The sequence below is a fragment of the Elgaria multicarinata genome, chromosome 14 (genome assembly GCF_023053635.1).
Source record: "Elgaria multicarinata webbii isolate HBS135686 ecotype San Diego chromosome 14, rElgMul1.1.pri, whole genome shotgun sequence".
NCBI lineage: Eukaryota > Metazoa > Chordata > Lepidosauria > Squamata > Anguidae > Elgaria > Elgaria multicarinata.
Window position 1 is genome coordinate 33,451,497 of NC_086184.1, and position 12,582 is coordinate 33,464,078.

The window sequence follows — 12,582 nt, forward strand, 5'->3', positions numbered from 1 at the left end:
CGTGAGCACAGGGGGAGTCCTCTGCTGAGGGGTCGTGGTTTGCCTCAGGCGCCTCCTTGCTTTGCACCCTGTGAAAGCACAAGCTGCCCTAGGCTGGAGGCCTCAGCCCCGGGGTGGGGTGGGGTGGGGAAGGTTATGACGGAACCCCCGCTGCTTGTGTACCTAGAAGCATTTCCCCGAAACCACACGCACTAGAATTTTGCCCCTTAGATTCTGAGTTAAGAATCTAGGTTTGCGCTAGAGAATAATAATCCCTGTCTCTGTGGTAAGATTCTGGACTACATTGTGCTCCAAGAATGCTTCCAGGCGTCCTCTTAGAAGCAGCGCCGTCGCATTGCCACAGGGTGTCGCTGTAACCCCAGTATCATCACTCTTTCTGGGGAAAGCGCTTCACTGCTTGTTTAAATGTAAGGAGAAGCGCTGGGTTTGCGGCTTCCGGGCCCTTCCTGCTTGGCGATGCCGGACATTGAGCCTGACTCCTCTATATGCCCTGGCCGTGCTCTGCCCTGGTCGGCGGTCTGTTGCCCTTGGAGGAAAGGGGGATGTTGCAATCCCCTCTCCCCCCGCTGAGGTCGACTGATGCCCGTTTTCAAGGAATAATGGTCCTTCCCCAGGGATATCCACCTTCCTGAAACTGGTACTCCTAAGAGTGGAAGCACCACAAAACTGGGTCATGGAAGGTTTTTTTTGTTTTTGTTTTTTAAAGATCTCAGCCAGAGGTTAGCTGTGCTTGCAGGCACAGGCATTTCAGTACGTGGTGAGCACCGACATTGTGTTGTAATCTGTGTTGGAGTCTGATCCTAGTTTCTTTTAATCTATAATAATAAAAGAGGATGTGAGCTTCTTTGCCTGTCAGCACCACAGCGTTCAGACCGTGAAAGCTTGACAGTGCGCATACTAAAAGGGCCCCGGGTGTGTGCACGTGGTGGTTAATTGGCTTTTAAAGCACGGTCATGATTTTTAATTTCAACTTGACGGTATGTTTGGAATCTGCGGTGCCACCTTCACTCACCAGCACGTGAGTGAAGTCTTCAAGTGGCAGACTTCCCTCACCAGCACGTAGGTTGGTGGTCAATCTTCTTTTACATGTGGAATACAAAGTCGGGAGTTAGCTGGCCACTCCCTTTTGACTGCCTTCCCATTAGGAAACACACGTCATTGGAAAATTTTGGAGCAGATTATAAAGAAGTCAGTCTGTAAACACCTTGAAAACAATGCAGTGATTATAAGAAGCCAGCATGGATTTGTCAAGAACAAATCATGTCAGACTAATCTGATGTCATTGCATGATCGGGTAACCTTCCTTGTGGACTGTGGGAATGCTGTGGACGTCATATATCTTGGCTTCAGCAAGGCTTTCAACAAAGTGCCCCATGATATTCTGATTAACAAACTAGCTAAAAGTGGGCTAGATGCACTTCTCAAGCAATGCACTTCCATCGGCTGCTTGGGGAAACTAGACTTGGGCCAGCCTTCCTCAACCTAGTGCCCTCCAGATATGTTGGGCTACAGCGCCCAGAATCTGGCTGGAGGGTTGTGGGAGTGGTAGTCCTATAGGTCTGGGTTGGGGGACAGCTGGCCTGAATCTTCAGGAGCAGATTAGCAGGGGACAGCACTGCAAACACATCATTGGAACCACTGGCCAGCCTCCCCTGACGCCTCTGTCAGATGGAGCCAGAGCCCACCTGTGCAGGCAAATGCCAGGAGCCCAGTCGAGGGAGACCCACTGAGTGTTGCTCGCCCCTTTCCCTGGCGCAGGACAAGACCCTCAAGCAACACAAGGGCTTATCGCTAGCCTGGATCAAAAATGGGGGCGGGGCCTGAGGTTACATGGAAACCACACCAAGCCCAGCTCCTAGAATCTCCACATAGGGCTGGGGAACGGCCCTGGGGAGCCACGGCCAATTCCTGCTGGTGCTGATGGCTGAGCCAATGGCTTGGCTCGGGGGAAGGCAGCTCCCAAATGAGGCAGCCTCCCCACAGAACCAGTCTGTATGAAGCTGACGTTGGGCCCAAGTCGGTGTCCGTGTGCGTGGCTTCCTCAAAGGGAATGGAATCGACAGCCTGCAGGTGCCCAAAGTGGACTTTATTTATTTATTTATGGTCACAAGACCAGCAAAACAACACAACACTATGAAGCAGACTCATAAGAACATCAGAAGAGCCCTGATGCGGGATCAGACCAAGATCCATCTAGTCTGGCATTCTGTTCACACAGTAGCCGACCAGCTGTCAACCAGGGTCCCACAATCGGGACACGGTGCAACAACACTCTCCTGCCCATGTTCTCCAGCAACTGGGCCACCAGTTGCTGGGGAACATGTGTAGGAGGCTGTCGTTGCACCGTGTCCTGATTGTGGGAGCCTTACTGCCTCTGATATTGGAGGTAGCACATAGCCATCAGGACTAGTAGCCATTGATAGCCTTCTCCACAGCGGCTGTCCTGCTCAGCAACAAGGAGACTTGGCGTTCAGTGGCAGGAGGACACTGAGACTGGCTTGGCTTGTGACCCAGCCAGCCCTGGCACCAGCCCCCAGCTGCTCCACTGCGTGCTTGGTGCTTGCCAGAAGGGAGGACAGAAGGCTCTCCCCACTCTGCCCAGGAGGCGGCCAGGCTGTGCTTCACGAAAGATGAGCCAGAGAGGCTGAGGTAGGAAACACCACCCACTTGCTCCCTAAGGTCAGAAATGCCTGCCAAAGCAAGCACCTTTACTTCGGGGGCCCCAATCTAGACCTATAGCAGGGGTGGGCACCTTCAGCAGGGTCTAGGGGGCATTTTTACCCCCACGGACTTCCTCTGACAGGCAGAATGCCAGCAAAATAACTGGCAGCTGGCCCCTGAGGTGTGGTGGCAACACACTACAGTGCACTAAAAGGGTCAAATTAAAGCCTGTTCTCAAGGTAACTTTGGCCCATTTGGCACTCAGAGGCCGCTGTAAAAGAGCCTAAAATTTGAGCATTTTAGCCCTCTATAGCACCAAAACCATCCATTTTTTCCAGCCACTAGGGTAGCAATTGGATCACAGTTTGTGAAGAAACAGAAGAATTTGCAAGATAAGAAAATTCTCCATTCTCTCTTCTTGGTGCCATCCAGTGCTCCAGACACCATTGCGTAACAAAATCATGCACCACCCATACCCGGGGGGGGGGGGAGGGGAGGGGAGGGGAGAAAGAGGAAATACCAAATTGTTGCCTTGTACACCACCTCCCTCAGGCGGAGAGAATCTAGCCCTAATGGCCCAAGAGGTAGCTGCTCCTTGGAGGACAGGAGCCCTGGGACCCCAAGGAGGCGGAGGCTTCCACAGACTTCCACATTTTAATCGCCCAAAGAGTAAAAACCTTTGATGAAACCCTTCCCCTGTCCATGCCCCATACACATGAGGGATGGTTATAGCTGACTATAAGTCATTCTGGTTATATTTTATGTTCTCTATGACTTTGACAGCCGTATAAGCTGTACAGAAACAGCTTAAACTGGTTCAACTGCTTAATGGGGATGGCAAATTGATAACAGAGGACAAAGAAAAGGCTGAAGTGCTCAATTCCTACTTTGGCTCAGTCTTCTCCTAAAAGTGGGTCTATGACCCCCCTGGAGAAAGTGAAGCAGAAGTTGAGGGGGCAGGATTGCAGTTTGAGATTGATAAACAAATGGTCAAGGAGCACCTGAACTGTTTGAATGAGTTCAAATCTCCAGGACCCGATGAAATGCATCATAGAGCTAGTGGAAGAACTCTCAGAACCACTGTCTATTATCTTTGCAAAATCATGGAAGACGGGTGAGGTGCCAGATGACTGGAGGAGAGCTAATGTTGTCCCTATCTTCAACTAAGGCAAAAAGGAGACAACTGGGAACTACAGACCAGTCAGTCAGACATCCATGCCTGAGAAAATTCTGGAGCAGATTATAAAGAAGTCAATCTGGTAAACACCTTGAAAACAATGCAGTGATTACTAGAAGCCAGCATGGACAGGGCCAATGCTACCATTAGGCCAACTAGGCGGCCAACTAGGCAGCCACCTAGGCGCAGACCTCAGAAGGGTGTAGTACTGACCTTTAAGGGTCATAGTTTTATACAAATTAGCTGTTTTAAGAAAAAACATAAGTTCCAGTTTTGTGCTTTTTATTTTTTCTACAAAATATCTGTTCTTAAAAATTGAAGTTGGCAATTTTGGGGTGTGTGTGCAAGTAGCTTGCCTTGCGTAGGGCGCAAAATAGTCTGGCACCAGCCCTGAGTCAGACTAATCTGATCTCATTTTTTGATCGGGTAACCTCCCTTGTGGACTGTGGGAATGCTGCGGACGTCATATATCTTGACTTCAGCAAAGCTTTTGACAAAGTGCCCCATGATATTCTGATTAACAAACTAGCTAAAAGTGGGCTAGATGGAACAACTATTAGGTGGATCCACAGTTGGCTACAGAATCAGACTCAAAGAGTGCTTATCAAACTGGGGGGTATCATAGAATCATTGGGCAGGGCGTTGGACTCGATGGCCTTATAGGCCCCTTCTAACTCTATTATTATTATTATATTTATTTGTATCTCGCCTTTTGCCCAATGCTGGGCCTCAAGGCGGCCTTACAAAGTTTAAAATATACATTGGGGGGGGAGGGAAACAAAACCATAAACAATTAAAAAATACACAACAAAATTATAAGACATTAACATAGATGGAGGGCTGGATTATTCTCCAAAGGCCTGCTGGAACAAAAAAGTTTTAGCCTGCTTCCGAAAGCCCATCAAGGAAGGAGCCAGCCTAGCTTCCCAGGAAAAAGTGTTCCAGAGCACTGGAGCAGCCACCGAGAAGGCCCTACCATTTACTATGGTAAACTCTACCATTCTATGAAGGCTCTCGACATGCAGATTTCATGAATTACAATGTTTTTCACTATAATTCAAAGTTAGGAGCTTATTTATGTCTATAAATCATTTTTTAAAGAATTAGGCTATCTGCTAACCCCCGCTGCTTGCATACCTTATAGTGTAGTATAAAACTTTATTTTTAATATCAAAAGAAGTCAATCATAATTAAACATAATTAATTGCAAATTAGAGCAAAATGAAATATGAACAGAAAAGTCTCTGGATGCAATAATAATAATAGTAATAATAATAATAATAATAATAATAATACATTTATTTATTACCCGCCTCTCCCTCTGGATTGAGTTGAGGAACAACACTAAATAAAATATAATACATAAAATTAGTTAAAAGAGCATATAAAACCAATACATTATTAAAATAACAATCACAACATCTTAAAATTCTTAGGTTTAAACTTCATCTGGGCAGGCCTGCTGGAAGAGGCTAGTCTTTACTATAAACTATAAACACAGGCCAAAGTAGAATAATGTGCCAGTAACACACGGCCTGTAAATAAATCATGAAGCAATTAAGAGATACTTACAATTAAAAGTAACCCAGTCAAAATTTAATTTTTTCCTCAGAAAGGAAATCTCTTAACAAATTCAACAAAATAACATTTTAAAGTCTCTGTACACCCTTAGTTAAGCTAAATCTTTTGTTAGATTTGATTTTTCCCTGTGATCTGTGTTCACAAGGAACCAGCTGTTACAGTTAGAAGCCAGGGTCAGTGAGTAGGCTGAGAGACAGGGTTACCGGCTTGCCCCCTTCCCTTGCTGTGGGGCAGCCCATGTCCGTTGTTGGATGTGGAATCTCTGGTCATATCTGCCAGGGATTTGAAAAAGATTTGTAGGATGGGGAGCAGACGTACTCATGGAAGGAGAGCCCTGAAGGAGGGTCAGGCTCCTGGGCTTCTACGTCGTCCAACATCCAGTTCGCACATGGGCCAAGCAGGCGCCCCCATGGGAAGCCTGTGAGGGGCACAGAAGGCGGTGGTGCTCCCGTCCCCTCGCAGCCGGGGTCCTGTGGCCTCTGGCCCTGGAGGGTGTCATTTTGTTCTTTGCCCAACCGCTGATCCTCCTGTAGAAGTCCCATAACCCCCTTTTCAAGCCGCCTGAGCCAGTGGCGCGTCTTGTGGTAGCAAGTGGCGAAGCCCCTCCTTCCGCCCCTCCTCTGCAGGCTGCCCCCTCGGTCTCCTTTGTGCAAAGGAGGGGAGCGAACTTTGCCCTTCGCCACACTGAGCAAAAGGCTGTGCCCTGTGTCCCCTCCCCTCCCCACCCCTCTTTTTTCCTAAACCACAACTCCCTAAATGCTCTGCCCTCGCCTTGCCCCCGCCCCTGCCCCCTCCCTGGTCCCTGATGCGAGTTGCCCCCTTCTGCAGGCTTTCCAGCTCTGCTGTATTCTCTTTGAGAGGAGGACACCCAAAGGGGTCTGGTTGGTTGGTTTCATTACTTACATCCTGCCCTTCAAAATAATTCTCCCTGGAAGCTTTTTAATGAAATAGAAATACAAGACGAGAACAAAATAATATATATACAACAAAGCAGACATAAAGTCTGATGATGATGATGATGATGATGATGATGATAATAATAATAATAATTTATTTCTCTCCGTTCTGATCGAGGCGGGGAACAACAATAAACGATAAACTACATTAAAAAAACGGCAAAATACATTAAAAACAACAACAGATGGCAGAGCAGAGCACAGTTAAAATGCCCAATGGCCTTCAACGGCCCCTGCTTGATGCGGAAAGGGTCTGCCAGGGCAGGTGGGGCACGGCGAAGGCTGTCTTCCCTGGTGGCTGTGTCTGGGGAGGGGGCAGCCTGCGGAGAGCCCCCCGAGGTGGCGCCAGGGCACAGGATAGAGCAAACTACCCACAGCCCTGTGCATGGCGCCGGCACCCTTCCAAATGTGGCCACACTGGAAGCAGCCCTGGCTGTCTTTTGTTCTCAGGCCATTCCCTCATGACCCCTGGCATGGCGTTTGCCTTTCCCCCAGCTGCCTTCGCTGGGCTGCCCGTCATCACTCCTGGGTGCTCTCAGCCAGTTCAGGCCCCGTCAGTGGACGTGTGGCTGCACTCAGGGTAGCTGTCCCTCGTTGCACCACTTTCAACTCTACGGTTCTATGATTCTGTGTGGACTTACTGGGAAGTCATCCTACTAGTGTGGCTAGTTTCAGGGCCTGCTCTTTGCAACGGAGAGACATGTGAGGAGTGTTTGCACTGCACCATTTGGAAGCTGCTTGATTCACTTTGCATAGTAATGGCAGCAAAGCCTGCAGGAATGCTGTGGTGCCGAGGGATGGCTTTGCAGGGAGAATAATAGGGCAGTGGGGGATGGCTGGCCTTGTTGCTGTGCTGCAGTAGATCCTGGGCCGGGGTGGGGTGGGGGAGGAAACTGGTGTGTTTGCCATTTCTGATGCAAACATAAGTACCAGCTCTTTTGGTGGCCATTTGCAAAGAGTGCTTGGAGTACATAAGAACATAAGTAGGTGCCATGCTGGATCAGACCGAGGGTCCCTCTAGTCCAGCACTCTGTATTCATGGATCTTGTTGTTATTTCTGCTCAGTTTTGGATGAGATGGTTAGTAGGCAAGTTAAGGGGAGAGGGAGCTGAGTAATGCTGCGAAGTTAAGGGAAGAGAAGGGCTCTTGGAACATTGGAGGAGGAGGAGCATTCCCTTAGCGTGGGCTGTGAAGTGGTAGTCTGCTGTGAGAGTGAGTTAGGTGGGCTGAATTTTTTGGAGTTGGTTGAGAACCTTGCGTTCGTTCTTAGGGTTTTAAACCTTGTATTTTGTTGAAAAATCTACGATGATTGTTTTTATGACCTACCTCAAACCTTTGGGATTCTATGGGAAAGAATGATATAATCTACACCCGGCTTTGCTGGCTGGGATTGTTGAGATGCCTTTGGGAAACCTGCTCCTAGCCTGAGGTTGTTTGATTCGCCTGTGACCACCGACTCCCACAAATGCCATATCGACAGAGCCGTCATTTTCAAGGCTGAGGTGGGGGGTAGTTGCTCTTCCTTCCGCACTGCTCAGACCTCCTCTGGAGGCCTCTGTCCAGTTCTGGGCACCACACTGTGAGAAGGATGTAGGAAAATAAGAGCCGCAATGAAAAGGATGAAAGGTATGGACAGTGTGTCCTGTGAGGAAAGCTTGAAGGAGCTGGGGATGTTCTGCCTGTAGGAGAGAAGGCTGAGGAGGGACAAGATAGCGCCCTCCAAGTATCTAGAGGGCTGCCCCATAAAAGAGGGCGGAAACCTGTTCTCTGTTGCTGCCCCAGAGGGTAGGACGAGATTGAGTGGGCTGATGTTGCAGGAGGGGAGAGTTCTGCTGAACTTTTGGAGAAATGTATTGGCGGTGAGAGCAGTAGAACCAAGTACTGGCTGGGGGGCGGGGTGTGTGTGTGTCCTGCTGGAGGTCTTCTAGCAGAGACCGGAGCAGCAGCCTGTGTTGGGTGTGCTCCAGCTCTGGATTTCCTTCCCCAAGCAGGGGTTGGATGTGGTGACCTGCCAGGTGCCTCCCACCGCTTTCCATTTATGGAGGCTTCATTGACACCTGTGGCCGTTACACGCCCCCCCCCCCTTGCATGATGACTGCCCAGCGGACAAGTGGCTGCTCAGTCAGCAAGTTCCTTCGCCACCGCCTGGGCACAACTCTGGCAGACACCGTCCAGTTCTGCAGCCCTTGGTGAAGCGCCTGACCTGCAATGCTGGCATTCAGAAACAGGCTTGAACTGTAAGCAACAGCGCTTGAGCTCCCCAGAGGCCAGAATCAGGCTGTCCCCAGAGAGACCTTGGAGAAGGGGCGCTGGGTGCTGCTGTGCGTAGCGTGGAAGTAGCCCACAGTGGACGGGGGCATCCAGAGGCCACAAGCCACACCGTGACTGGTGAACCCCCCCCCCCCAGGCACCTCCGTGATCTTGCTTGTGTCTCCTTTTCTCTGCAGCGCAGACAGAACCCAGGTGACCCTGAACCTGGATGGAATTGTCCAGGTCTTGGACTGTCACCTTCACGATTCCACCATTGGGATGATGACGCGCATCGCGGTTCTGAAGTGGCTGTACCACCTGTACATCAAGACGCCCCGCAAGGCACGTTTGCGCCTGGGTCAGGGCAGCCCTGCTTGACACTGGGGCCTCTTCCGGCTTCTCCTGCGGCTAGTGCTTCCTGGAAGGCCAGGTGGGAGGTGGTGGGAGACCCAGAGGCGAATGCTTACGTGGTGTTCCGGAGCGCTTCGCCGTCGTGTAGAAGTTATCAGAAGCGAGTAACCTTCTTTCTGTGCTGCTCTTTCACTTACGTACAGGGCAGAGAGGCAACTGGCAGGCTGCATGTGCCCCCCCCCCCCCGTTTGGCCTCTTGTGTCGCTGCGTGCCCTGCTGCCAGGAGGGGGAACATGGCAGTAACCCATGGGGAGTCTTTAAAATGACAAATTTAGTTTGGTTTCAAAACTCGATTTGTCCTTCCCAAGGCTCTGTTGTGGTTTTCCGCAGAAGTTTGGTGAGAAACCGCTGTTTTGTTCTTGCCACGCCACCAGATTTGCCCACATGGCGTGGCCCCTGGACCCCCTGGAGTTGCCCAACCTGGGTATTGAGCCAAAGCATTTCATGAAGTCAAAGCAGGGTATCTTGGAGTACTCTTCTTTCCCCAAAAGACATTCCTCTTGTTTTATGCTTTTCATGGTTTTAATTTTTGTGAACAGCCCAGAGAGCTTCGGCTATTGGGCAGTATAAAAATGTAATCCCGGAGAATCGTTGCAGCCAGTAGACCATGCCGAGTTACATGGCCCAGCAGTCTCCCTCTGTAACAGGCAGCTTCATATGCCCCTTGGTTTGGTGGCCGGACATCTCCTTTGCGTGCAGGAGACCCCAGCCTGGGCTAGAGGGTGCCTGCCTGCTAGCCTACCGGCTGGCCAAACCCCCTGCAAGCCTGCTGCCGCTCGGAGTCGCAGGACTTTTGGCCTGGCTCTGCAGAAGGCAGCTTCCGGCCTTCCGCCTCTGCCTCGTCAGTCAAAGCAAAGGCATCGGAAGTGCTCCTTTATTTTTATTTATTTGTTTACGATATTTGTATTCAGAATTTCAGAGCGCTGAACATAGTAAAATAGAGTAAAAACACATTAAAAGTACATTTTAAAAGAAACAAAGTGCAAAATAATCCGCGGCTGGTTGTTAAGGGAAGGTTTCCTGGAACAACAACGTTTTCAGGAGGCGCTGAAAGGAATACAAAGTTGGAGCCAGCCTGATGTCCAGAGGCAGGGAATTCCATAAGAGGGGGGCCACCACACTGAAGGCTCTTCCTCTGGTGGACTCCAGTCGTAGGATGGGTCTATGTGGAACCACCAGGAGCATGCCCTCAGATGACCTCAGGGACCAGGCAGGTTAGTACGAGAGAAGGCCCAAGTTGTCCCAAGTTGTTTAGGGCTTTGTACACAAGTACAAGAACCTTAAACCTGGCCTGGTAGCAAATAGGCAGCCAGTGCAGTTCCCTCAGCAGAGGAGTTACATGCTAGAAAGAGGCAGCTCCAGACAACAGCCGAGCTGCAGCATTCTGCACTAGCTTCAGCTTCCGGAGCAGCTTCAAGGGCAGCCCCACATAGAGCGCGTTGCAGTAATCCAGGAGAGGCCGTAGTTGGCGAACCAACCGAAGATGGTAAAAGGCACTTCGAGCCGCAGCGGCTACTTGAGCCTCCAGCGACAGAAATGGGTCTAAGAGTACCCCCAAACTACGAACCTGATCTTTCAGAGGCAGAGCAACCCCATCCAGGACAGGCAATGAGCCTGTCTCCCGGACTTGGGAACCATTCACCCACAGGGCTTCCATCAGCTTCAGTTTATTGACCCTCATCCAGCCGATTCCTGAATTTAGGCACTGATCTAGGACTTGCACAGCCTCTCCTGATTCAGATGTTACAGGAAGACAGAGCTGTGTGTCATCAGTGTACTGGTGGCATTTTGCTCCAAATCCCCTAATGACTGCCCCCAAAGGCTTCATAAACAACATTGGGGACGAGATGGTGCCCTGTGGCACCCCGTAGCTCACTTGCCAAGGTGCCGAGAAATGATCACCCAAAGCTGCTCTGAAAAAGACCTGTAGGTAGGACCAGATCCACTGTAGCACAGAGCCTCTGATGCCCATCCCAAGGAGTCGATCCAGGAGGATCCCATGGTCAGTGGTACCAAAAGCCGATGAGAGACTGAGCGGGGTTAGCAGGGTTGCATTCGCCCGTCCCCCTCTCGATAAAGGCCATCCGTCAGGGGGACTGAGGCTGAGGAGGCAGCCCTGCATCCTTCTTCAGCTCACGGGGAATAGTTGAGAGGACCTGCTTGATCACACACATGAGAACAGGCGATTCAGAAGCACCTGCTCTTTGTGGCTCACCTTCACCTGCCTCGTGGATGCCTCTTGAGCGTGGAGTGCAGAGAAGCAAACAGGCTGCCTGCTCCAAGAGGGACTGACTGGCGTAGAAATGAGCAGAAAACCACCCGCCTTGGCTCGGTGTGGCTCCCAATGGTGCCCTGCTCGGTGTGTTATGACTCTTCTTGTAAGAGTGTTCTGTTTTGGCAGGGAGCTTTCTCATTTCTTAATCTAGCACTAAATGCGGTGTGCTCTTTTTTGGTTCACGCAAGCAAACCCTGCTAGTTCTCCAAGCATTTGGGGTCCTAAACTTGCCCAAAAGCCATGGCTGACTGGCGCCTTTTTAACAACAAGCAGGTTAATCTTAAAGCATGGGAAAACTTTCTTGCCTCCAGATAGATGGGGGTGGGGGGAGGGTGCTGTTGCACCCTGTCCTGGCTTTGTGGGCCCCTGGCCGACGGCTGCCGGGTCCCTGTGTGAACAGAGTGCTGGACTAGATGGACCTTCGGTCTGATCCAGCCTCAGGGCTCTTCTGATGCTCTTATAACATGCTGGATGTCTTTTGCCAGCCCCTGGAGAACAGAGTTTTTCTAAAACTCAGCATGGGAAGATTTGGGAGTCCCTTTTGAAATGTTCCACTGCATGGTGTCCCCCTATTTTAGTGTAGATTTACCTTTTAATAGAGCCGTTTGTAAAGGGTTGCTGACAATAAGAAGTTCACCTGTGCTCCATGTGAAAAAGCAATAAAAGCCTCGCTTTGGCAACTTTGCTCCTTTTCCAGGGCTGCGGAAGCCCTTCGCAAAAGCTTGTGGAAAAGGGGCCCTTTCCCCCTCCCGGGCTTTTAGACCGTTGGTGTTGTGGCAGCGGCCTGCGGGGTGGGGGGGCAGGGGCCTCCTGGCTTGGACTGGGATTTCTCCGTCATAACCCTCTTTTCACATTTCAGATGTTCCGGCACACGGACAGCCTGTTCCCCATCTTATTGAAGACCTTGTCCGATGAATCTGATGAGGTGAGTGTAAACTATGCATTGAAAACATCTGTTACTTCATTTATAAAACACTTCTGTCTGTGTACACAAGGAGTAAAAAAAAATGCTAGCAGTCCAGAGCGAAGGGGAACCCTCCTGCTAAAACCAATTCGGGGGGATTTCTGGGCTGTGTTGAAGGCTGAAGTTGGTGGCTTTACTGGTCTTTGGCTTGCCGGGAAATGGTGACTGGAGCCGTCTCCAAACGGTGTTGAGCTTGGCTTCGCTTCTTGCTGGAGAGGGAGGCTGCGCACGGGTGCCTGATCCCTGAAGGCAGGGCCCTTGCTGGGATGAGGCCAGCGGCTGAATGGCAGCTTCCTTTGCAGATATG

At 50.5% G+C, this 12,582-nt stretch overlaps 1 protein-coding gene across 1 annotated transcript in view; it reads left to right on the forward strand.

Annotated features, from left to right (window-relative positions):
• VAC14 (VAC14 component of PIKFYVE complex) overlaps nucleotides 1-12,582 on the forward strand; it is a 106,071-nt gene that overhangs the window by 16,309 nt on the left and 77,180 nt on the right. Inside the window, exons 11-12 of the mRNA XM_063141531.1 lie at nucleotides 8,823-8,967; nucleotides 12,171-12,236. Of these exons, the coding sequence (XP_062997601.1) occupies nucleotides 8,823-8,967; nucleotides 12,171-12,236 (211 nt within the window). The remainder of the gene's footprint in view (nucleotides 1-8,822; nucleotides 8,968-12,170; nucleotides 12,237-12,582) is intronic.